Here is a 23243-nt window from a genome sequence, read left to right as displayed (position 1 = left end):
CAAAGCCAACATCCCTGTCTATAAGAAAATGAAGACTTGCCTCTCATCTGACTGGGGCCACTTGGAACCAGCGGTTGCCCTAACACCCAGTTTGGGCCATATTAACCAGTCTCCTTTCTACCCAGAGGACTGTGGGCTGTCTTTGAGTCACTGTCACCCCCTAACAAAGTTTCCAACACACCTGCCCCCAGCTCAGGTCAATAGAGGCTAGTGGTACAAAGCAGTAATGGGGAGGAGGGGTGAAGACACTGGGACCCACAGATTCCAGCCATCACCCAGCTCCCCACACTGGAACAAAGAACTGAGGTGGCAGTAGTCAACTCGCTGTGCCTAAGAAGTCACAGCCTGGAAAGGACCACGTCCCGGGACTTGTCAGAGTCCAGACAGCACAGAATCCAGCCCTACTTCTTTATCTGGTCTTGGGCTCTTTAGGAAGTTGACAGGCTCTGTATTACTCCTGAGGGAATGACCCACCTCAAGCGTAGAAGTAACAGAAAAGCATATTTGGGGGCTGCGCCAAAGGAAGGTCTACTGATCAGTGCTGTCCACAGATGAATGTGTGAACTAGGGGTAGTAGTTTCCCTGCACAAGACCTTAAGCAGATAAAGGACAGGAGGGGCACCTGGGTGGCTCAGTCAGTTAAGCCACTGCCTTTGGCTTAGGTCATGATCCCTGGGTCCTGGGATCGAGCCCCATGTTGGGCTCCCTGCTCAGGGGAAGCCTGCTTCTCCCTCTACCTGCTTGTAGTCTCTCTCTATCAAATAAAATCTGGAGGGAGGGGGTGGAGACAAAGGGCAGGATGTAGGAATCAGGATTGAGAGGCAATGTCCTTGTGTGACAGTGGTTGATCTGGTGGCCAGTCAGGCACCTTCCTTCCGACTTGGGACTCTTCAGTTTTCATTTTCCAGATAATTGGTTCATCATGATATAGCCTCTAAAAACCCTCCCATCCCCTTACACACACACACACACACACACACACACACACAAAGCAGAAGTGGGGCTCACTTTATGCCACATATGTGTTCTGTAGAGAAAATGCTGGGGTCGGATCACATTAATATTGTCCTTGGAGAGCATGGCTTCATCTGTTTGGTGAACGTTCAACACTTTGGCAAGTGCATCTAACCGGGGACTTTCTGACACATTCGCTCATCTGTAAACACTTGAACGTAACAGGAGAGCTGCCGTTTATAGGAACCCTGAGAGTATTTTGGTAATGCAAAGTCACCCCTAATTAACTGTTTTGTAAATATGGATTCAGGGTGTTGCCCAAAGGGGTTGCAGCCATTATAGGGCATATGGTACCGAGGACCCAGTGTTACAATCTAGGGCCTGGGCCCTGGGGACAGAGGGTCCTCAGCTCTGGGAAAGTGAGGTTTTGGTTAGGCAGCCTGTGCAGCCACAGACAGACACACCTGAGACTTGATGCGGGTACCTTTCCTCTGAGGAGCTTTCCCCTATGTTCTCATTTCTCTTCCCAGCCAGCATTTTTACCCCTGATTTACAGGCAGAAGTAAAGGCCAAGCAGTTCTTTCAAGGTCACAGACAGACATAGCTGAGACCTGAAACCAAGTCTCCCTCTGCCTTCTCCACCAGCTCCCTGCTCCCACAGTGTGAACCAGACCCCGTAACACTAGTCTCCCAAGGGCCCTGCATTCCCTTCGATGCACTGAGGAGCCCAGCCAGGCCTGGGAAGCAACCGGTCTCTCTGGCATCCAGAGCCACAGCCAGGGGGAGGAAAGACTTTACTTCCTTGCCACCTGCTCTTCGTTCCCCACCCCACCCCCCCCAAGCCTCCATCCCCAACTGAGTTTGAAGGAGGAGCCAGCAGTCCCCATCTCCAGGACCTGCTCTTCCCAGCAGGCCCCCACTCCCTACAGAAACCCTGTGCTATGGCAAGGTTGAGAACTTAAGGCTGAGCAGAACCTCTTGAGAGCTACCTGAGGTCCTGACTCAAGATGAGATCAAGTCCCACCAACTCAGAGTGAGTCTAGGTCAGGGTCTGAGCAGCACAAGGACCCTCACAGAAACAGCTAAGCTGGGCCAGGCTGAAGCTGACTGGGTAGCAGGAACGCAGTCAGGCAAGTGAGGCTCAAAAGTTGAGACTCAGCAGGGCCTCTGAGAGCTGGTTGATGTCCCGGCAGTACGGCTCCCGCTGCAGGATGAAGTCCACCTTGTGATCCTGGCCCCAAAACACCTCGAGCAGCTGGCGCCGCAGCCGCTCCGTCTCCCGGGTCTTCCGGATGCCACTGCCTTTTTCCTCCTCTTCTCTCCCCTGCTGCTGCTGACCAGGTTCTGCAAAGCCCCTGGAAGGATGTTGAACCTTAGAAGACCCCTGTGCCCTGGGAAGAAGCAGAGAGAGCACAAAGAGCCGATGACCATCCTGGAGGGAAGCAAGAGCTCAGTGGGCCTATTTCTGGCTTTGGAGAGGGAACGGGACCTGAAGTTCCCCAAGCTGACCACTGAGAGGCAGCATGAAGCCACTTCTGAAGGGGAGAAGCCCAGTTTCTTTAGAACCAGGAAGGTGAAGCCTGTGGCTATTATGATCTATCTAGTTCTAGTCTGATACATTGATCACTTACTTAATGGCCCAGCAGAGGGTCTGTGGAATAAAACTGGCTATAAGCAAAAGCAACCACATTCCAAATAATCCACCAAAAATACGGATTAGGAGAGGAGAGGAGGGGAGCTCCCCTCCCAGCCAGGAAGGCCTAAGTCAGGATTCCCCGAAACACTTAAAAGGCCAAGCCCGTAGCAACGGACCCAGTAGAGAAGTAAGCTGGCCCAGATGAGGTCACACTGCCCCCAAGTCTACAAGGACCCTGCAGAGTGCCAGGGCTGGGGGCCGCCTAGGACAATCTGGGACATTACCTGACTGGCTTCTTTAGGAACTCATCCAGCGTGGGGCCGTTTCGCCCTAACGGGTCATCAGGAACCATGAAGAGGTTTCCCACAAAAGTGAAAGGCAGCAGGCTGGGTGCAGAAAGAGAATGTATGGTCACAGAGGGGCCCTGATGAACCTCCCAGACAGCTGATACCAGCACCCCCAGAAAACTACTAGCCACCTTCCTTCAAGACCATATCAAGCCCCTTCCCAGAGTCTTCACCAGGTGGCAGAGCAGAACTGGTTTACAGAAAGGTCTAGGTACACGCCCTGTTCTCAGGGGAGGGTTCCCTCACCGCTCCCTGATGATTGCCATCCACTTCTCAGACTCCTCCGCCAGGTCCCGGAACTGGTCATTGGAGACAATGACCCCATCAGTCTCTTCAGCCAGCTTCACCATGAACCTGTCCCAAAAATCACAGCAGCCGTTCTGGGATTCTCCAAGGGCCCCAACCCTAAAGAGTAGTATCAGCTCCCATAACCCACTTCTGGGGAGGAGATCTGGTCCCCCACCTCACCTTGACCCAGCCACCAGGTGACTGCCAGATTCAGGTGCCATGGTTGGAGAGGAAAGAAAGAGGAGTCCAGCGTGGTGTCCCAAAGCATCCCCTCCACCCAACACTTTGTGCCTCATTATTGAGAAACAGTGAGATCTGGCTCCAGCTCTGTCTTCTTCCACCCTACCTCACCAGTCAGTCAGAAATCCATCATGTTCTCCTCTGAAAAGCCTTCCACTCTGCCCCTTACTTTCCAGTGCTACCACTACCCTTAGCTATTCAGACACTAAAGCTGAGACACTCCATAGCCTCCTGACAAGGGAGTCCCCTGACCCCAACCATTTACCACATTCCAGTCTATCCTACCTTCCCCTAAACAAATCTCTCCCCTGCTTGCCTTTATCTACAGAGTAAAGTCACATGCCCAGGCCTGGCAGCTAGGGCCTTCTAGAACCCAGCTCGAACCACCCTTACAGCCTTATCTCTCCTGGTATTCCTAATGAACTTTCAACTCTGCCAAAATCAATGATCAGATAACACCCCGTTCTCCAAATATGACCTGTGCTGTCACCAAGTTTCTCCAACTATTGCCTCCATCTGGAGGTGCTTCCCTAACCTCACTGATGAACAGAATCACCAGGAAACTTTTTTAAAAAGAGATGGCTGAGCCCCCAATTTAGTAATTCTGTTTCCACAAGACTAGGATGGGACTCATGAGGCAGTGGATGGGGTTCCTTTTTAACAGGTCTAGAAACCAAAAGATGCAGCCCAGCCCAGCCCGTCCTCAATCAACAAAAAACTGGCAAATCCCTCCCTTCCCAGAAAACCCCCACCAGAAGGGGGCGCCCTCTCCTCCAGGTTGCCACTGTTTGTGGTTTGGGGCTGGGGTGGGCTCTGAAGGCAAGATCAGGCCTTCCCTAATCCCAGCATCCCCACCTCCTTCTACCAGTGCCTACTGCTAGGTGCTAAATAAGTAGGCAGTATTTGAAAGACAGTGTGGCATACAGGAGACTAGTAGTCAGGATTCAGTGTAACAGATGTCTGGCTCTGAGTTTCTGTCTGGGAAACAAATGAAGGAGATAACAAAGTACATGGTATCAGAGGATATGCAAAAGCCACTTGCAGGTTAAGGGTATTCTACTATGGTGTTACTTCATCTGTTGCTCAGCACCCACCCATTCAGTGGGCCTGGGCCATGCACCACTGTGTCATTCACTGTAACCAGACAAAATTCCAAATTCGCATCGGGCTGTCTGCCTACTGGGACCTACGTAACTGTACAGACACGTGCCTTTAAAATTCATTACAACTGACTTGCTCTTCAGTTTCAATTCTGTGTCAATGCTGCTGTGGAAAGGTTCCATATCTTGGATAATCTGTGAAATCTAGACATAAAACAGAAGAGCATTGGGAGAAAGTGAACTGCCTTTTTATAGAATACCATTTGCTTGTTAGGGAGAAAACATTAAGTATTTGAAAAGACAAAAGATATAATCACTATAGTTTGGAAACTAGTTTTTTCTCTAAAACTGAAAATCCTAGAGAATAAAGCACTTGTAAAATTTTTTATTCGTTAATTAGCTTTTAAAATCTGCCTGTTTCTGGACCGCCTGGGAGGCTCAGTCGGTTAAGCATCCGACTCTTTATTTCGGCTCAGGTCATGATCTCAGGGTCACGGGATGGAGCCCCGCATTAGGCTCTGTGCTCCATATGGAGTCTTCTTGTCCCTCTCCCTCTGCTCCTCCTCTTCACACCGCCTACCCCTTCTCTCCCTATCTCTAAAATATATAAATAAAATCTTTAAAATCTGCCCATTTTCCCACTGTGTGTGTCCCTTGGGGAGGGAACATGCCCTGCATTTTTCATTTAAACAATTTGGCAGCTTAAGGTCTCACTTTTCCTTTGCCACGTAATAGCCCTGGTTGAGAGAGTTAACCTATGTCTGTGGTTCTGTATGACAGAGATGAGACCCACTGCTACACTTGATTGGGTCCGTGTACAGTTAAGGAATATCACTGTACACTTGCCGAGCACCTTGAATGAGGCAAGCATATCCCTTAGCTCCTTTCGATATTCACAAGGAGGGTGACCAAATGAAGAGGACCCTGAGACAAAGAGGTCTGACCCCTAAGAGACTGGTCCACAGGCAGAGTCAATGAACAGTACAACTTGGAGCTCAAATTCAGATCTTCCGATTCTAAGTCCAGTGCTATTTCTGTCAGATGTGTGTTGTATACTCTTAGCAAAGAGTCTCTTGTATCTCTTCATTTGACTTGTGATTTTGAACATGTACCCTGGCACTTCCCGAATGCTGGGAACTTCTCTACCTGTTTGGAAATGTGGGCTTTCAGAAGGTACCTGTCAGTTACTTATGTTACCAGCTTTCCCAGCTTTCCATTAACCTAGTATTTTCTAGACAGGAAGGCACTACGTAAATCCAAGGCAGCATTCACTTTGAAGAACGAGAAATGAATAAACGGGCAAATGCAGCTGTCCACCATGTGCCTCATTGTGCCTGCAGGGCAGGTCTACTGACCCGTTTAATGGGTGCACGGAGGAACGACTGGCCATCTTCCCGCTACCCGGCTTAGGAGATAGCACAAGGGGTCGGGGGCTTCTGTCTCTCCCTCAGTTCCCCCACTGTGTTCCTGGAATCTCAAGACAGGGGCCAGGAGAGAATCGAGTACCTATCATCATAGGAGGAGATCCTCTTGCCATCCATGACCCGGGAGGGAGTGAGGGAGAGCAGGCTGAGGGAGTACAGCTTTTGCAGGAAGTGGCCCTCTAGAGAAACACAGGCGCACAACGGGGTTATCCTTGGGATGAAGCGGGGCCTATCCCAGGTTATAAAAGACCAGGCCCAACTCACCTCTGACCCTGGCATCCTTACTGAAGCGCCACTGAGGCACAAAGACAGTTATGTCCCGGTGGCCCCGGTCCCAGAAGTACTGCACAGCAATGGCGATGCCCCGGCTGGAGAAGTAGTGCTGGAGGCCGTGCCTGCGGTGGGAAGGGGTCAGCGCTCCGGGGCCCCAGAGGAGGGGCCGCTCAGCACACATCCCCGGCATCAGGAACACCACTCAGACCATGCCCCCAACCCCGCCCCCAGGATCCTCAGGCCCACCAGGTACTCACACCATGGCCACATTGCTGCCATCAATGACAATGTGACGGAGGTCTGGCTGGCCAGGCACATTGGCAAGGCACAGGGTGAAAGGGTCCTGCAGGGCCTCCTGGAAACGCTGCGTGCCGGTCACCAAGTTGCCCCCACGCGTGCCTCGTTTCCATGGAGACCCACGACCTCGCGCCACAACCTGCTGCTTGTCTCCCCGATCTCCTCGGTCGCCCCGGTCTCCCCGGTCTCCACAGTGCCACGGGGGCTCGGGTGCAGGGGGAGGGCTGGGCACCCTTGGAGGCGAGGCTTTCCCGTTGTGGAGCCGCTGGAGGAGGGAGGCTCCCCGGGGCTGAGCTGCCCTCTGACAGGGACCCTGTGCAATAGGAGGCTCACCCTGGACACCGACTAACCTTCCCCTGTCCTGAGGCACCCCCTCCTTGCCCAGGGCCCTCCCTGTCAGGAAAGGCCCTAACTGCCCTACCACTCCCCCTCCTGACTGTGATCTGAAGGCCCCTGCTTTCTCCCAGGCCTCTTTCCCAGGCAGCTCCTTCCACCCCACTTCCATCTCCCTGGGACCACCCTGCTTCTCTCCCTCCTTCTCCATAACCTGTCTCTCTCCCCTTGACTCTTGCCACCCCATAGGTCCAGGGTCCAGGGACTCCCTCCCTTCACTCGAGGGAGCTCTGACGCCCTGGTACTGAGCATCCAGTGGGCCTGGGTTCCCCCTGCCGCAGGGGGGCTGTGGCTGGGGCCCCTGATCCCTGGTTGCATCCTGCACCAAACTCAACAGTTCCTCCTGGACAGCCAGGGGCAACCGCAGCAGGGCCTGTGTGTGGGCATCCCTATAGGGCTGCAGCAGGGCAGAGAAGTCTCCTAGCACTCCGGCACACTGCAAGGCTCCAGGCGATCGCCCCGGCTGGAAGTCCCAGCTCAGCCGCTCCACCAGCTCCTCCACTCTGCTCTGAGCCATGACGAAGGCCTCAGTCAGGCCACTGACCATCAGCGAACCAGGGGGCCCTGGCACAAGGTGGGCTGATGTGCTCCAGACCAGGCAATCAAGGAAAAAGCCCTGGGCTCCCAGGAAGATGCAGTGCAGTTTGGGTGGGTAGTGGACTTCATCCTGCAGCTCAGGACTGCAAAGACCCTTCAGGAACTCCTGGGAGAGGAATTTGGGACGGCAGGTGAGGGGGGGGTGAGGCGATAGAGAAAAAAGAGACTGCTGGAATTCTACATGGCCCAGTAGCTTCTTCAAGCCCATCGCACTCCATTCTGAGCTCCAAGATACCTGGGCAGAGCAACGGAGCTCCATAGATCCTGACAAAGGTGAGGATTAAAGGGATCAAGAATCTACTTCTTTCCTTTTTCAGCTGATAGTCTATGGCTAATATTTCCATTTAGAACTTGGCTCAACTTAAGATACTGTTATAAGTAACAAGGCTGTCTCTCTGAATATTTATGCTTGCATGTGCGATAATATTTCTATTGTAATGACTGTCATTGCTAACTTTTGCTGAGCTCATGCTTTATCTCATTCACAATAAGCCAATGAGGTAGACATTGCTATTATTCACATTTCATAAATAAGGAAACAGGAGACTCTGCACAGGGCTGGTAGCTGGTGGAGCTGTACTGCAACCTCTGACCCAAGGAAGCAATGTGGCCTGGCTTCCCCTCCCCCAGTGAATTCCTTGGTGGGGCCTGCTTGCCTGGATTATCTCCAGTCTCCCAAACACCACAACTGATTCCAACACAATCACCTGTCTCTAAGTCGTGGCAGAACCTGGCTCACCGCGGCTCAAACGAAACCGAAACTCCACAGAAATACTATTTGCAAAGTCCCTCCAAGTTTAGAGTCACTGAGGTTGCCAGTAAGACAACCAAGGAGTGAGTGGAGATCCTCCCCAGCAGGCCCTCCACTCCTCTGCTCAGTGTAGGGGAGGGAGTCGTTATTCCCTGAAGGGGCAGACAGGGGTGTTCACCTTGGCTCTGCTGGCGTTCTCCTTGGGGCCCTCCAGCTGCAGCCAGATGTGAGGGTTCTCAGGACAGTCCTTAGGGAGGACACTCATCCCCACGCTGAAGATGCGCTCCACGTAGGGTTGCTGCTCCCGCACCTTGTCCTCGGCCTCCGCAGACACGGCAAAGCGGTCAGGGGACGGAGATCCAGCCCCCCAGGTAGGCATGGCTGCCTGGCCACCCAGCCCTGGAAGGAGGGAAGGCAGCTCTGAGCCTCCTCGCCCGCTCAACCCAAACTGTGGTCTCCCAGCCTACACTAGCGATCAACAGGTCGCACCTAGTTATCGATCTAGTAAACACCCTAGGTCCATCTAGGAAGGGAATGTCACATTATCCGGAATCGGGTCTTCTCTCCGAAGAAAGTTCATGGGCAAACAAGGCTGCCTGTTGGGGATGGGCATCTGGCCTCTGGAAAAGGCTGGCCACGGCCCTAAGCAGGAAGAGTGGGGGGCTCCAGCTCGGTCTGGAGGCCAGAAGTGGAGAGATGACAAAACAGTCTCTCTCCTCAGAGTCTCTACAGTCTCCGGGTCCAAACTAGCCTCTTAAAGACGAATCCTCACCGAGGCTTGAACTGGGATGCCCTCCGGAGTCCCTAGTCTGCCATTTCCAAGGTTTCTAGCCCCTCCCACCTCTCCCCCTCCATCCGCCGTCCGCCGTTCCTCTCGGTCGCGCTACGGCCCCACCCGGGGACCGACGCCAGGCCGGGGACCGCCCACGGCCGCCAGTAGCCACCGCCCCCGGCCGTCCCTCCCCCAGGCCGCGCTCTGCACTGGGGCTCCGACTTGGCTCCCCCCGCCCGGGCGCGAGGGAGAGGGCGCCTACCCGCCTCGGCCGCCCGCTTCGGCCTCAGGCCCGCCGGCGCCTCTCGATGCCTGCCCGCCCCAGCTTCGCCCGCGCCCCAGACCCAGCGGAGAAGAGCTGGGGGGCCACGGAGCCGGGGTAGGGGGGCCGAATCTGGGCGGGCCTTCCCGAAGCCCTCACCCAACTGGGACCTGTCTTCTCCACATCTCGAACAGTTTTTTGAGTCACTTCCTGGCCGGGGGTGGAGTCAGCCAGACCCCACCCCGCTCTGGGCTGGCTCCCGGCCTTAGCGCGCGCCTGCCGCCGGGCTCCTCCCTGGCCCGCCCACGGCCCCGCCTTCGGGCCCGCCCACTCGCCCGTAGGTTTCTCCCCCTGCTCGGCATCCCAGCCTCACGGATGGGCTAGTCTCTCCCCTGGGTCTGGGTTCCAGCTCGTTCTGAGCAGCTGTTTTTCGGGCGAGAGGAGCCACTTGTTGAGAGCTGGAAGTGAAGAAGGCCTTAAAAGGGACTCATCCTTTACTTTCGGATGAAGATACGGAAGACTAAGGAGAGAAAGAGACTGGCCCACGGTCACAAGATACTGACACCGTTGACTCAAGCACTTTCCACCAAAACAATTGTAGGGAGAAGACAGGGCTCTGGCTTTCGTCCAACAGCCGGAAGGAGCCGCTGAGTGGGCTGTTGACTAGCGGGGGATTTTGAAGAGGGCAGGAACAAGGAGAAAGAGGGGGCTGTGGGGCTGTCTTGGGCACACATGCACTTACACGCACCTACAGGCACTCACATTCTCACATTCTCACATTACGAACATACGAAGTTCTCTGTAGTCCCAGACGCAGCCTTTAGTGCTCTCCAGAGGGGCTGCCCTGGGTTCTGGCTGTAGCCCTCCTGTCTGGCTGTTTCATCGCCCTTCTCCCTCCTCCAGCCCAACTGCTGCTGTCACTTCATGCCCTGCCAAGGAGGAGGGAACTGCAGTGACAGCGGGAGAGAGAGGCTGGTCAGAGTCGTGGGGCACAGAGAGGTATGGAGAGAGGGATGCTGAGACCAGGGGACAGTAAGACCCAGAGAGAGGGCTAAGGAACAGGGTGAGAGGTAGTGAGAGTCCACAGGAAGAGGGAACTGAAAGGAACACGGAACTGAGAGGGGACAGGAGACAAGGAGGACCTGTGGGTCACAGAGCCAGTCAGCCATGCTGGGAGCCAAGCGACACTGGCCACCAGGTCTCCTATCCAGCCCCCCGCTGCCCTTGGCCCTGATGCTTCTGGTCCTAGGGTGCGGGTGGGCCCAAGAGGGGACAGAGCCTGTCCTCCTGGAGGGTGAGTGCCTGGTGGTCTGTGAGCCTGGCCGAGCTGCTGCAGGGGGCCCTGGGGGAGCAGCCCTAGGAGAAGCACCCCCCGGAAGAGTGGCATTTGCCGCAGTCCGAAGCCACCACCATGAGCCAGCAGGAGAGATCAGCAATGGCACCAGTGGGGCCATCTACTTTGACCAGGTAATCCCCCTACCCTTGTCCAGATGACCTGTAAGGACCTGGAATCAACTGCCCAAACCTACTTTGCTCTTAAGGAAAAACCCCCTACTATGTGACGAGGTGCTCCTCAGCCCCACTGCCCATCTCCCTTCCTTACTTTCCTACCTACATACCTCCTTGTCCTTTCTCACCATTTCCTTTGAATTCATGCCTTCCTCCTGTTCTTGTCTACCTGCCACCCCTTCTTTTCCTAACTAACTACCCCTCCCCACAACCCAGTAGTTTCTGTGATCCCCACTCAATAGAGTCTGCTTCCCACAGGTCCTGGTAAATGAGGGTGGTGGCTTTGACCGGGCCTCAGGCTCCTTTGTGGCCCCTGTCCGTGGTGTCTATAGCTTCCGATTCCATGTGGTGAAGGTGTACAACCGCCAAACTGTCCAGGTGACCTGTGTGCTAGGGCCCTGTCGTGGCTCAGGAGGGGAGGGGAGGGAAAGGGAATAAGTGGAGTCCAGCTGTGACTCCTAGGTAGACCCTCCATTGACCTGTGTGTGTGGGGGGGGGGGGGTGGCAGGAGCAAGGAAGCAAAATAGCAGCCAGCAGAGAGTGTAGAGGAGGTAGGGGCCAACACTGGCCACCTCTCAGCCCTCCCACAAGAGCGCACTGAGCTCCAAGTTCCCAAGATTACTGAGTCCCTTGGGGGCTGGAGAAAAGAAGAAGCCCTTGGGAAAGTGGAGGTCTTGGGACAAGGGCTGGGGAGAAATTCTAACTGGGCTCACCTCCCCAGGTAAGCCTGATGCTGAACACATGGCCTGTCATCTCAGCCTTTGCCAACGACCCTGATGTGACTCGAGAGGCAGCCACCAGCTCTGTGTTACTGCCCCTGGACCCGGGGGACCGGGTGTCCCTACGCCTGCGCCGGGGGAACCTTCTGGGTGGCTGGAAATATTCAAGCTTCTCTGGCTTCCTCATTTTCCCACTCTAGAGGTTCAAGCCTTTCAAGGATCGGACTCTAACCCCTGCCTTCTGCCCTCTGCCCTCTCTTGCCCCAGAAGCAGCTTCTTTGGGGGTAGGAGAAGGACTCCCTCTGTCTGCCTGTATTCTACTTTCTTGCATGGGACCCTGTGCCTAACGCCCAAGGTGAAGAGTGAAGAGTGGAGCTGCGGTGTCTGAGGATCTGGCCCCTCGGACCTCTCCTCCCACCCCCAGTCTCCCACTGCAGCGCTTTGTACCCACAAGGTTTGCCAGGTAGGGAGACCTGTGCTGCTTTGCAGACTCTGATCGTCCTGTTCCTCCACCCCCAGCTTTCCACTCAGTGCTATTAGGGACAGGTGGCCCAGGTGAGCCTGACAGGCCCCCACTGCGGCCCAGATGGACCAGCCTCAGTGTACCCTGCAGGCTTCTTCCTATGAGGTGTGCCAGCATCACGGATCTTGGCCAGCACAATCAGAAGCTGAGCCAGCACCATGTGGGCTAGGGCAGGAGGCTTGGCCACCAGCAGAAGTGTGGGGAGGACCATAGCGTGGCCTGGAACCTATGGCTGGTGGGGCAGGAAGGGCATGTGCCCAGCTTGAAAAGGATATATGTGTTTCATTTACATGGGGGCAGCCAGCAGGCAGTGAACCTGGGTATCCATCTGGGCCAGGTCCCGGATGGACTCTGGCCCTCCCCTCCCCATCCAAAACATGGAGTGTATGTGTTCGCTCTAGCCAAGAGTCGGTGTACTGAACTTCCTTAGACGGCTGGAGGTAGGGGTAGAAAGTCACATGTGAGCAAGTGTAGATCTCCAGGCATGGAATGTGCCAATGACAAGGCCACCTCCTAGAACGGCTCTACCTTTGCCATCTGAACTTCAAGCACTCTACACTCTGACCGTCACCTCCTGGCTGTCTCAGCGACCTTCCTGTAGCTGTTCCAGACGATCCCTCGGCCTCTCTTCTTTCTCCTGATTTGTGCTCTCTTGTCCTCCTTTCTTAAACTTCCTCTTGTCTTGGATGCTATGATTTATCCCTTCAACCACTCTCCTGCGGATATTACGAAATCTCTCTGTCTTACCGTGCTATCCCATTCTCCCAGCATGGATGAACCTATCCATAAAGCAACTAGAGAATGATGGTCAGTGAGAAACTGCAGGATCCCTGAAGAGACAAGATGCCATTACAATTTGGATCAGGGGTTACAGGCTACAAACAGGTATGTGGTTGAGAAGATAAATGTAAGAATGTATATTCAAGTTAAATAAAAAAGGATGTTGGCAATGCTTGACTTAAATAGGAAATACTGATGTGAATTTGCGGTTTTCAAAAGAAATAACTTATTCAAATGTCATGAATGTAGCCTAGAAACAACATCAGGAAAAATCTGATACACATTCTTAACCTTGGATCTTTGCCTCAAATATTATTCACCTTTAAAATAACCACAGGGGAGGGGCACCTGGGTAGCTCAGCTGGTTAATTAAGTGGCTGCCTTCTGCTCAGGTCATGATTCCAGGGTCCAGAGATCGAGCCCCACCTTAGGCTCCCTGCTTAGCAGGGAGTCTGCTTCTCCCTCTGCCCATTCACCCACTTGTGCTGGCACTCTCTCTCTCTCTCTCAAATAAATAAATAAAATCTTTAAAAATTAATTGTTTATTTATTTAATTAATTTAATTAGATAAATAACTCAGGGGACAGGGCACCTGGCTGGCTCAGTCAATGAAACATGTGACCCTTGATCTCAGGGTTGTAGGTTCAAGCCCCACATTAGGTGTAGAGATTACTTAAAAATAAAAAATCTTGGGATGCCTGGGTGGCTCAGTGGGCTAAGCTGCTGCCTTCAGCTCAGGTCATGAACCCAGGGTTTTGGGATCGAGTCCCACATCAGGCTCCTTGCTCGGCAGGGAGCCTGCTTCTCTCTCTGCCTCTGCCTGCCTCTCTGCCTGCTTGTGCACGCGCACGCTCTCTCTCTCTCTGACAAATAAATAAATAAAATCTTTAAAAAATAAATAAATAAATAAATAAAAATAAAAAATCTTTAGTAAATAAATAGAACTCAGTGTTCCTTGGAGAATAAATAGTTCCATGTCTTAAATAACTCTAGGCCTGGAACATGTTCCAGGAACATGTTGTTAATGACAAAAAGCAAGGATACTTGTTAAACTGTATAAGGTAGAGCTGAAAGGCAAAGGAATCCATCTTAAAATGCTCCCGCCTGACATGCTCTGACAATTTGATCACCAAAAGGAAAAAAATAGGGGCACCTGGGTGGCTCAATCAATTAAGCACCTCCCTTGGGCTCAGGTAGTGACCTCAGGTTCCTGGGATCAGGCTCCTCACTTGGTTGGGAGTCTGCTTCTCCCTCTTCCTAGCCCTCTGCCCCTAGCCCCACTTGTGCTCTCTCTCACTCTCACTCTCAAACAAATAAATAAAATCTTCTTTAAAAATTTTAAAAAAAAAAAAAGAATATAAGTAATCAGCACAAGGTGAATTTTTAAAATCCATGACTCTGGAGTGACATTCAAAGAGGAAAAAGTCACTATAAAATGGGCAAAAAGATGATTAATATACCAAGTGGAAAAGAACAAATATAATGGCATATTTGTAGTTAATTCTGATAAGTAGGAGAGTATGAAGATAGTAGGTAATTTATCTCCTCATAAGGTACACTCATTCCTCCTTATTTGTATAAATAGGGAGGGGTGGACACCTGGAGCGCTGAGTAATTCCAGAGAAGGTTGGAACTGTGTCAAGAATGAAGAAGGCTGATTGGCACCATCTGGTCATATATTACAACTAGGACGAAAGGGAGTCCAATAGTGTGTTGCTAGATGATAAATTAGTCAACGTCTAAAAAGATAACTGCCCACAGCTCAAACTTGATCCTTCATTTCTTGGGAAAGGGAGCCTCCATATTGCAATACTAATTACAATGAGACTGTAGTAACAGTAAACCCAAAATAATAACGGCTTACCCAAGAAAGATTATTTCTGTCTCCCATGGAAGAATGCACACATGAAGAGTGTAGGGCCGGACTGCAGTTTTATGATCATCACAGCTGAGTTTCCCTTCTTGCCATTCTACCATCTTTTGCATGCCATCTCATGGCCCAACCTGGCTCCCTGCACTCCAACCATTACATCAGCCTTACAGCCCGCCAGGAAGGAGGAAGGAAGAAAGGGCCACCAGCTCGCTTTACAGAAGCCTTCTGAAAGATGCACCCCACATTCCGGTTGCGTGCCATTAGCTACAGTTTAGTCACACCTGCCACACCAGACCAGAGAGAGAGGCTAGGAAGTAGAGTCTTTATCCCAGGCAGCTATGCTCAGATAAACATCAGTAGTTTTACAATGAGGAAGAAGAGGAAACTGTATATGTTGTGGGGGGATGGACAACTAGATGTTTTTGAAAGTGCAATGGGCTACAGATATTTGTGAATAATGACAGAGAAGTTGTTGTAGTGCTTTTCCATTGCTCTATAACAAGTTACATTCAGCAGCTTAACACAACACCTACCCATTATCTCACAGTTTTTTGTAGATCAGAAGTCCAGCAAAGCATGACTGGATTCTCTATTTGGCATTTCATAAGGTTGAAAGCAAGGGCTGCCTTCCTTGCTGAAGGAGAAGAATCCACTTTCAAGCTAATTCAGAGTTCAGTTCCTTATGGCTATAGGACTGAGGTCCACCATCTTTGAGCCAACAACCCTGGGCCAAGTCCTTCATACATTATGAACCTCCATGACCCACCCATGTCTCTGATTTCAGTGGAGAAAGTTCTCTGATTTTAAGTGACCATGTGATTAGATTGGGCCCACCCAGGTAATACGGGATTAATCTCCCTATTTTAACCTTAATTACATATGAAAAAGTTCATTTTACTATGAAACATAATTCAAGTTTCCAGGAATCAGGACATGGACATTTTTTGAACATCTGCATGGAACATGGACATTTTTGGAATATCCTCATCATTAAACTTAAAGATGTCATCATCTAAAGGAAAGGCATCCAGCTACAACACTAATCACGTGGAAAAAATGTGGGCTTGAGGAACTCTCGCCCTATTCAAGGTAAACACTGGCTCTGATTTTAGTCATTTTAGAAGGAGATCCACTGCCCAGATCCCAACCAAGAATTCATTGATTAGTAATACAAAACTTCATCTGCACTGAGATAGTGTTCTTTTGGGGGTTATGCAAACTGAGAGAATATCCATCTCTTGGGTCTGCAAGCCCATTTTTATAATAAGTGTAAGTATAGGTAATAAATTTCATGGTCCTTGTAAGATGTGTGTGCTTTACCAAAATCATGCTTTTAGAGAAGTTAATACATTATATTGGTTATTTTATCGAAATATGAGGATTTAAGTTTACAATCAATGTTTAAGTCATTTGATTTGTAAAATACATAGATTTTGAATTATTGGGTATATAAATTGTGTTTAAATGTTTAGATGATTTTGCTTAAGTAGGTTTACAGGGTAAATAAATTAAACAACAAATAAAGCACAGGTGGCGGTCAGTGTTCCTCTCCAGGTACAAAAAACTCCTCGGACTTTAAGGATCCAAAGACTAGACTCCAGCTGTCCTACCCCCCTATACTCACATCCTGACAGCAGATTGCAGCAGAGCAAATCTCACCACTGAAAGATGAGCTGTAGATCTAAACTCATGGTATCCAGCCACCTCTGGTCCTCAAGCCTCCTTGAGACCTGCAGGTCTCCTCTGGTTTCCTCTGCCAGGTGTTCTCGTCATCCTCCCCCGCATCCAACTGAAGCCTCTGTTCTCTCCTGAAACCTTTCACAGCACCAACTCTGCCCCCACTGTTGGCAACAGACAGCCTCGCTCCCAGAAGCAGCAGAAACACCAGGCAAGAACCCTTCCGACCACCACATCTAGAAACTCACCATTCTCATCTCTGCTTCCTCCTATCTGGCTCAGTAGAAGACGGGTCCCTCTTCTTGTCAGGGCAGCCATCTCCATCCACCAGTCACGGAGCTCACTTCTTCCAGACATCCTCTTTTCTTTTCCTTGCTTCTCTCTGATAGGTGCAATCTCTCCCTCTCTACTCCTTCCCCTCAGCAGTTGACTAGACTCAAGTATCTTAAATCTGAAAGAGGAAAAGATGGGTGTGGAAATAGTTGTAGGTAAAGAGTTGTCCTTGGCTCTGTATGCCCCCGAGGCCAGTTGGCGTCATCTCCCCTCCTCTTTAGAGTCAAATATTTATGTTCACCAGTTTCTTGCCACTTAAGTCAACTATGGCCTCACTACTCCACCTGAACTGCTCTCAGCTGGTCACTTACAACTTCCGTGTCACTAAAGTCAGTGGACACTTCCTGGTCCTTCTGGTTTTCAGGTTCTCCCTAACATTTGACCCTGTTGGCCACACCCTCCTAGAAATTTCTACACCAGTTTCCCTGACTATATGCCTTCTGGGCTTGCCCTCCACTCTCTGCCTAGGCTCCAAATCCTCTTTCAGGCTCCTCTACCTCTACCATTACATCAGCCTTACAGCCCCCCAGGAAGGAGGAAGGACAAAAGGGCCACCAGCTCGCTTTACAGAAGCCTTCTGAAAGATGCACCCCACATTCCGGTTGCGTGCCATTAGCTACAGTTTAGTCACACCTGCCACACCAGACCAGAGAGAGAGGCTAGGAAGTAGAGACTTTATCCCAGGCAGCTATGCTCAGCTAAACATCAGTAGTTTTACAATGAGGAAGAAGAGGAAACTGTATATGGGGTGGGGGAACAGCTAGATGTTTTTGAAAGTGTAAATGGGCTGCAGATATTTATGAATAATGACAGTGAAATTATTAACATTAAGCCCATAACTTAAATGTTGGTTTTCCTCAAAGTTCTGCCCTAGGATTTCTTCTGTCCTGACACATATTCTCAAAAGCTCAAATTCCCATCCATGTGCTGACAGCTTCCACATTTGTTCTCTCTATTCCCGATCCCCCTCCTAAATTGCAGACTTACACATTGGATTTCCCACCTTAAAGTCAACCTCCTAAAACGATAGTCTTTCCTCCCTAAATTCATTCTCTCTGTGTGTCTGTTCTCTGTAAATGGAACCTCCCAGTTCCCCTAACCCAGCAGTAGCCATCATCCTCAGTCTTCCCCTCTCTCTCATCCCCCATAGCCAATCACTTACACCCGTGGGTTCCATCCACTGTTCCCCATCCATGCTTGCTCAAACTACCAATCTCCCAGATAGGGTTTCCCAAAACTTTTTTTTGGGGGGGGTGGCGGTGAGGGAGGGGCAGAGGGAGAGGGAGAGAGAAAATCTTAAAAGCAGGCTCCACACTCAGGATGGATGCAGGACTCGATCCCACAACCCTGAGATCATAACCTGAGCCGAAATCAAGAGTTGGATGCTTAACCGACGGTGCCATGCAGGCTTTCTAACCGATCCTTTGGCCTCCAGTTTCACTTCCTCCGCCCATTCTCCACACTGGGGCTGCCATAGTGATCTTAGTAAATGAGCTTCACCGTCTAAAGCCCTGTAGGGGATGGGGGGAGAGTCTCAGAATGAGACATTTCTTGGTGTGGTTTTTGAGATCCTTGGTAGTCCAGCTGCTGCAGACTCTCCTGCTTCATTTTCAGAGTCTGCAAGAACGTGGAGGTTTACAAAGTAGCACCAGGTACTCTAGCTGAGGGAAAGGGGTGCCATCCTCTGTTGGGGGCCTGGAGCTGGTGTATTAAATTAAAACTCTGCAGCTTGGGGCGCCTGGGTGGCTCAGTGGGTTAAGCCTCTGTCTTCGGCTCAGGTCATGATCTCAGGTTCTTGGGATGGAGCCCCACATCGGGCTCTCTGCTCGGCAGGGAACCTGCTTCCCTTCCTCTCTCTCTCTCTCTGCCTGCCTCTCTGCCTGCTTGTGATCTCTGTCTGTCAAACAAATAAATAAAACCTAAAAAAAAAAAAAAAAAACACCTCTGCAGCTTGTGGGCCTGGAGGCACAAGCCACCCACAGGGACATAGTAGGCAGGTCGCTCCCTCCCTGGGTGAGCTCTCACCTCAGGGGAGTGAAAACCCCAGGGCCATTTTCACTGATGGTACAGTTTCAGTACACGCACCAAAGGAAGACACAAGATTCATTACTTACAAATCCCAGAACTGGGAGTGAGGGTGCCTGCAATAAACCAAGGAAAGGGCAGTTGTCTGTCCCTGGTCACAGGTGAATGAGCCGGAGGTAGAGAGCAGGGTGACAAGCACCTATTATTCATAAGGCGGTTGGCCCAGAGGTCACTGAAATGTTCATGGGCTCAACTCTCAGTGGTTATTTTAAAAGGCGCCCCTAGGAAAAGCAAAGTGGGAACTTGGGGCGGGGTGGGGGCAGGGGGAGTGTGGCCTCCTGAACTCTGATCCTTGAAAATGGCCCGGCCACGGGGCACCTGGGTGGCTCAGTGGGTTAAGTCTCTGCCTTCGGCTCAGGTCATGGTCTTAGGGTCCTGGGATTGAGCCTGGCATCGGGCTCTCTGCTCAGCAGCGAGCCTGCTTCCCTTCCTCTCTCTCTCTGCCTGCTTCTCTGCCTACTTGTGATCTGTCTGTCAAATAAATAAATAAAATCTTTAAAAAAGAAAGAAAATGGCCTGGCCTCTGGTCACCAGCAGGGCTGACGAACTGTGAAATGGCCAAGCAGCAATTCAAAATCTCACCTCAGAAAAGGAAGGACAGCTTGCAAGTCAACATTTATCAGGGCCAAGAGAATTGTTCTTGGACCCACCTGTTTCAGTTTGTAAAGCATCTTTTTTTTTTTTTTTTAAAGATTTTATTTATTTATCAGAGAGAGGGGGGGGGGGAGAGAGCGAGCACAGGCAGACAGAATGGCAGGCAGAGGCAGAGGGAGAAGCAGGCTCCCTGCTGAGCAGGACGCTGGGATCATGACCTGGGCCAAAGGCAGCTGCTTAACCAACTGAGCCACCCAGGCGCCCTGGTTTGTAAAGCATCTTAACCTGAACCAGCCTGAAATGGAGAAATCTTAACTGGCACTGGACAACACCATAATGAAAGATGGAGAGCCACAGACTGAAGGCAGGTGGTGGGGAGGAGCCCTAGCAACAAAGCGAGTATGCTTATGTAAGAAGCAGGGAGTAGCAGTTAAGATGGTGGCCCAGGAGCTTCTCACTTAGTAGCTGCACGTGACCTTCTGTGATTTAACCTCTCTGTGCCTCATTCTTCCTCTATACAATGGGGGAAAAAAACTGGATCTGCTCCATGGGGTTGGAAAACACTTCGAAGATGCCTGGACAAAGCAAGGGCTCTCTGTGTGCAAGCGACTGTTATCATTTGGATCAGTCAGTAAGTTAAAACTGGTGCATGTCCCAAGGATTCTTGGGCAACCTTAAAAAGGCAGGTAGGATATTTTGTTTTATAGGGGCCATTTACCTGTTACAAAGCTTCTTTCATTCAGATGTGTTCACTTTTACCCTGAACACAAGGGCTTAGTGACTGGTTGCTCGGAAAGCGTGGTAGAGCAAAGCGTGGTAGAGATGAGGGGTCCTCATCTCACCAGCTGGTTTGTGTAAGTTGTTTTGGGTTTTTTTTTTTTTTTTAGATTTTATTTATTCATTTGACAGACAGAGATCACAAGTAGGCAGAGAAGCAGGTAGAGAGAGAAGGGGAGGCAGGCTCCCTGCTGGGCAAAGAGCCCGATGCAGGGCTCAATCCCAGGACCCTGGGATCATGACCTGAGCCAAAGGCAGAGGCTTTAACCCACTGAGTCACCTAGATGCCCCTGGTTTTTGTAAGTTTTAACATGGGAACAGGATACAGTGTGGAACGTTTTTTGTCTTTACAGCTTGTGTTACGTCATGGTACTAGCTGCATATGGGCTGTTTTGTAATTTCTCTGCTAGAGACTTGGGGAAGCCCACCTGCCAGTCCTCCATAGATGAAGGGAAAATGGTAGTGGGTATAAATGAAAGAGACAGTGACTGGTAGTCTACCATGCCCCATGACACTCAACTATAGACAAACATTTTTTATTCACTCCCCCAAAGAGAGGAGGAATCTCAAATCCTAAGTCATTCAACAGTGAAGAAGCAAAATCTCACCATCAGAGGGCTCAGAAGCCAATGTGGGTAAAATCTGATTATTACTTAAAGTTATCCAGAGTAGAAAATGGATTCTGAAGAACCACCTTTCTTTTTTTTTTTTTTTCAAGATTTTATTTATTTATTTGACAGAGATCACAAGAAGGCAGAGAGGCAGGCAGAGAGAGGGAGAAGCAGGCTCCCTGCTGAGCAGAGAGCCCTATGAGATGCGGGACTCAATCCCAGGACCCTGAGATCATGACCTGAGCAGAAGGTAGAGGCTTAACCCACTGAGCCACCCAGGTGCCCCGCTGAGCCACTTTTCTGATCAGCCCTCCGCTTAGGAGCTCCGAGCCTTTCACTTGCTGACCTGTACTGAGAGTGTGTGCCCTGCTCTTGGCAAAGAGGGTCAGGGAAGACCAGGACCTCTCTGAATGGCCTGTGAGCTGAGACCACAGGCACATGAGCCACAGACCCCTCTGCCACACTCTCTCTTACTGCCCTGCCCTGTGTTTGCTCGTTGAATCATCCTGAATCATCTCCCTCAACTGAGTGTGGATACCAAAGGGGCAGAGACCATATCACTCCCATTACCTGATAGCCACACCTAGACGGGGCCTGGCACATAGTAGGTGCACCATAAATAGAGAACGACAAGGTACACACCAACTGGGGAGTTCTCAGGAAGGACATTTCCTTCCTACCACTCCATACCCCTGCCAGTGCTAAACAGAAGCTTGGGCAGGTGCTGGGTGTCCAGGTGGCTCCGTCAGTTAAGCATCCAACTCTTGCTCTTGGCTCAGGTCTTGATCTCAGGGTGCTGGGACCGAGCTCTGCATTAAGCTCTGCGCTCAACATGGAACCTACTTGAGATCCTCTTCTTCTGCTTCTCTCCCCTCTGTCTCTATCTCTGTTTCTGTTTCTGTCTCTCTCTTTCTCTCCCTAAAAATAAATAAAATCTGAAAGAATGAAAGAAAGAAAGAAAGAAGGAAAGATGTAAGTTTGGGTAGGTGAAAAGGGCAGCAAGGAGCAGAGGCCCAACTTTGGGAAGCTTGGCCACCATTGGGAAGGTCTCTGAGCCTGAAGAGTCCAGGAGCAGGGAGAAAAGAAATGTTAGCTGGCATGCAGTTGGCATAGTCAGCTCTGGCTACTAGAACAAAATGCCATAGTCAGGGGGCTCACACCATAGGCATTGATCTTTCCTGGTTCTGGAGGCTGGACATTGATGATCAAGGTATTGACAGATCCACTTCCTGGCTCGCAGATGGCTGTCTCCTCACTTTACCCCACATGTGGAAACAGAGCAACCTCTAGCCTCTTTCTCCGCTTAGAAGGGCACGAATCCCACCATGGAGGCTCCACCCTGACGACCTCATCTAAATCTGAATACCTCTGGAGGGCCCTTTTGATACCTTCTAATACCTCCAATATCGAACACCTACTAATAGCATCCTACTAGGGGTTAGGGTTTCAACATACGAATCTGGGGAGACTCAAACAGGCAGTCTATAACAGGTGAATGTTTACGCCATACTCAGCACCCCAGTAGCCTCTTTGCACAGATAATTTCATGTAACCCTCACACCATCCCATAACTTGGGAATCGCTACCCTGCATCAGACAGATGGGGAACCCAAGGCCTCAGGAAACAGATCATACAGGTAGCGGAAACAGAGTCAAGCTCCAAGCCGAAGTCTATCCTGTCTCCAATCCCACAAAGCGGGGCCAGCTCTGTGGCCATTCTCTCACACCAGCCTTAATCCAGCTCTTCCAAGAGCTGGAAAAGAGGGGCGCCTGGGTGGCTCAGTGGTTTGGGCTGCTGCCTTTGGCTCAGGTCATGATCTCAGGGTCCTGGGATTGAGCCCCGCATCGGGCTCTCTGCTCCGCGGGAGGCCTGCTTCCCTCTCTCTCTCTCTCTCTCTCTGCCTGCCTCTCTGCCTGCTTGTAATCTCTGTCTGTCAAATAAATAAATAAAATCTTAAAAAAAAAAAAAAAAGAGCTGGAAAAGAGCGTCCCCAAGGAAGCGCCCAGCCCCGGCCCCCTCCCAGCCCTGCCACAGAAACGGCTGTGGGGCCTGCCACCTGTCGCTGCTGGGTACTGGTCTCACCTGTGAAATAAGAGTGTGGGTCAGAGGAGCTCCGGTGGATGATGCCCAGGCCTTCAGCTCCACATGTCAGCCTGGGACTGCCTCCCACCCTCCCCACTCCCAGAACTGAGTCCGCAGCTAAGAATAGACACCAGCTCCATTTGGATCCATTTATTGACAAATCAAATGAAAAATCATATAAAAGGATATAAGATCATAAATGTGGTTAACAGCAGGGGTGGGGGGAGATGTATGTGGGTCCACCATGGATGAACAGGAGGTTGGCATACCATCAGAGGGAGGAGGCAGAGAAGCGGAAGGGGAGGGAAAACAGCTCACCTTTCATTTCTCAGCTGTCACCCATCC

The 23243-nt window shown here is 51.0% G+C and overlaps 2 protein-coding genes across 6 annotated transcripts; one reads left to right on the top strand and one right to left on the bottom strand.

Annotated features, from left to right (window-relative positions):
* Positions 1-992: 992 nt before the first annotated feature.
* On the bottom strand, positions 993-17957 carry KHNYN (KH and NYN domain containing). Of its 4 annotated transcripts, none has more exons than XM_059373011.1 (8): positions 16664-17470; positions 8479-8699; positions 6520-7655; positions 6254-6384; positions 6072-6168; positions 3184-3291; positions 2875-2976; positions 993-2345 (listed from the first exon to the last, which is right to left on the bottom strand). In XM_059373011.1, exons 1-8 carry the CDS (start codon positions 16770-16772, stop codon positions 2096-2098), a joined length of 2154 nt encoding a protein of 717 aa, XP_059228994.1. In that variant the 5' UTR covers positions 16773-17470; the 3' UTR covers positions 993-2095. The 4 variants fall into 4 exon arrangements, with proteins under 4 accessions (XP_059228994.1, XP_059228997.1, XP_059228995.1 ...); XM_059373014.1 differs by lacking the exon at positions 16664-17470 and adding an exon at positions 9335-9548; XM_059373012.1 differs by lacking the exon at positions 16664-17470 and adding an exon at positions 9073-9141.
* CBLN3 (cerebellin 3 precursor) lies at positions 10242-13403 on the top strand. 2 transcript variants are annotated; one of them, XM_059373016.1, is made up of 3 exons: positions 10266-10801; positions 11102-11221; positions 11565-13403. In XM_059373016.1, exons 1-3 carry the CDS (start codon positions 10502-10504, stop codon positions 11760-11762), a joined length of 618 nt encoding a protein of 205 aa, XP_059228999.1. In that variant the 5' UTR covers positions 10266-10501; the 3' UTR covers positions 11763-13403. The 2 variants fall into 2 exon arrangements, with proteins under 2 accessions (XP_059229000.1, XP_059228999.1); XM_059373017.1 differs by lacking the exon at positions 11102-11221 and having other exon boundaries at positions 10242-10801.
* Positions 17958-23243: the final 5286 nt, after the last annotated feature.

The sequence above is a fragment of the Mustela nigripes genome, chromosome 13 (genome assembly GCF_022355385.1).
Source record: "Mustela nigripes isolate SB6536 chromosome 13, MUSNIG.SB6536, whole genome shotgun sequence".
In the NCBI taxonomy this organism is placed as follows: domain Eukaryota; kingdom Metazoa; phylum Chordata; class Mammalia; order Carnivora; family Mustelidae; genus Mustela; species Mustela nigripes.
This window is presented reverse-complemented; position numbering and strand designations above follow the sequence as displayed.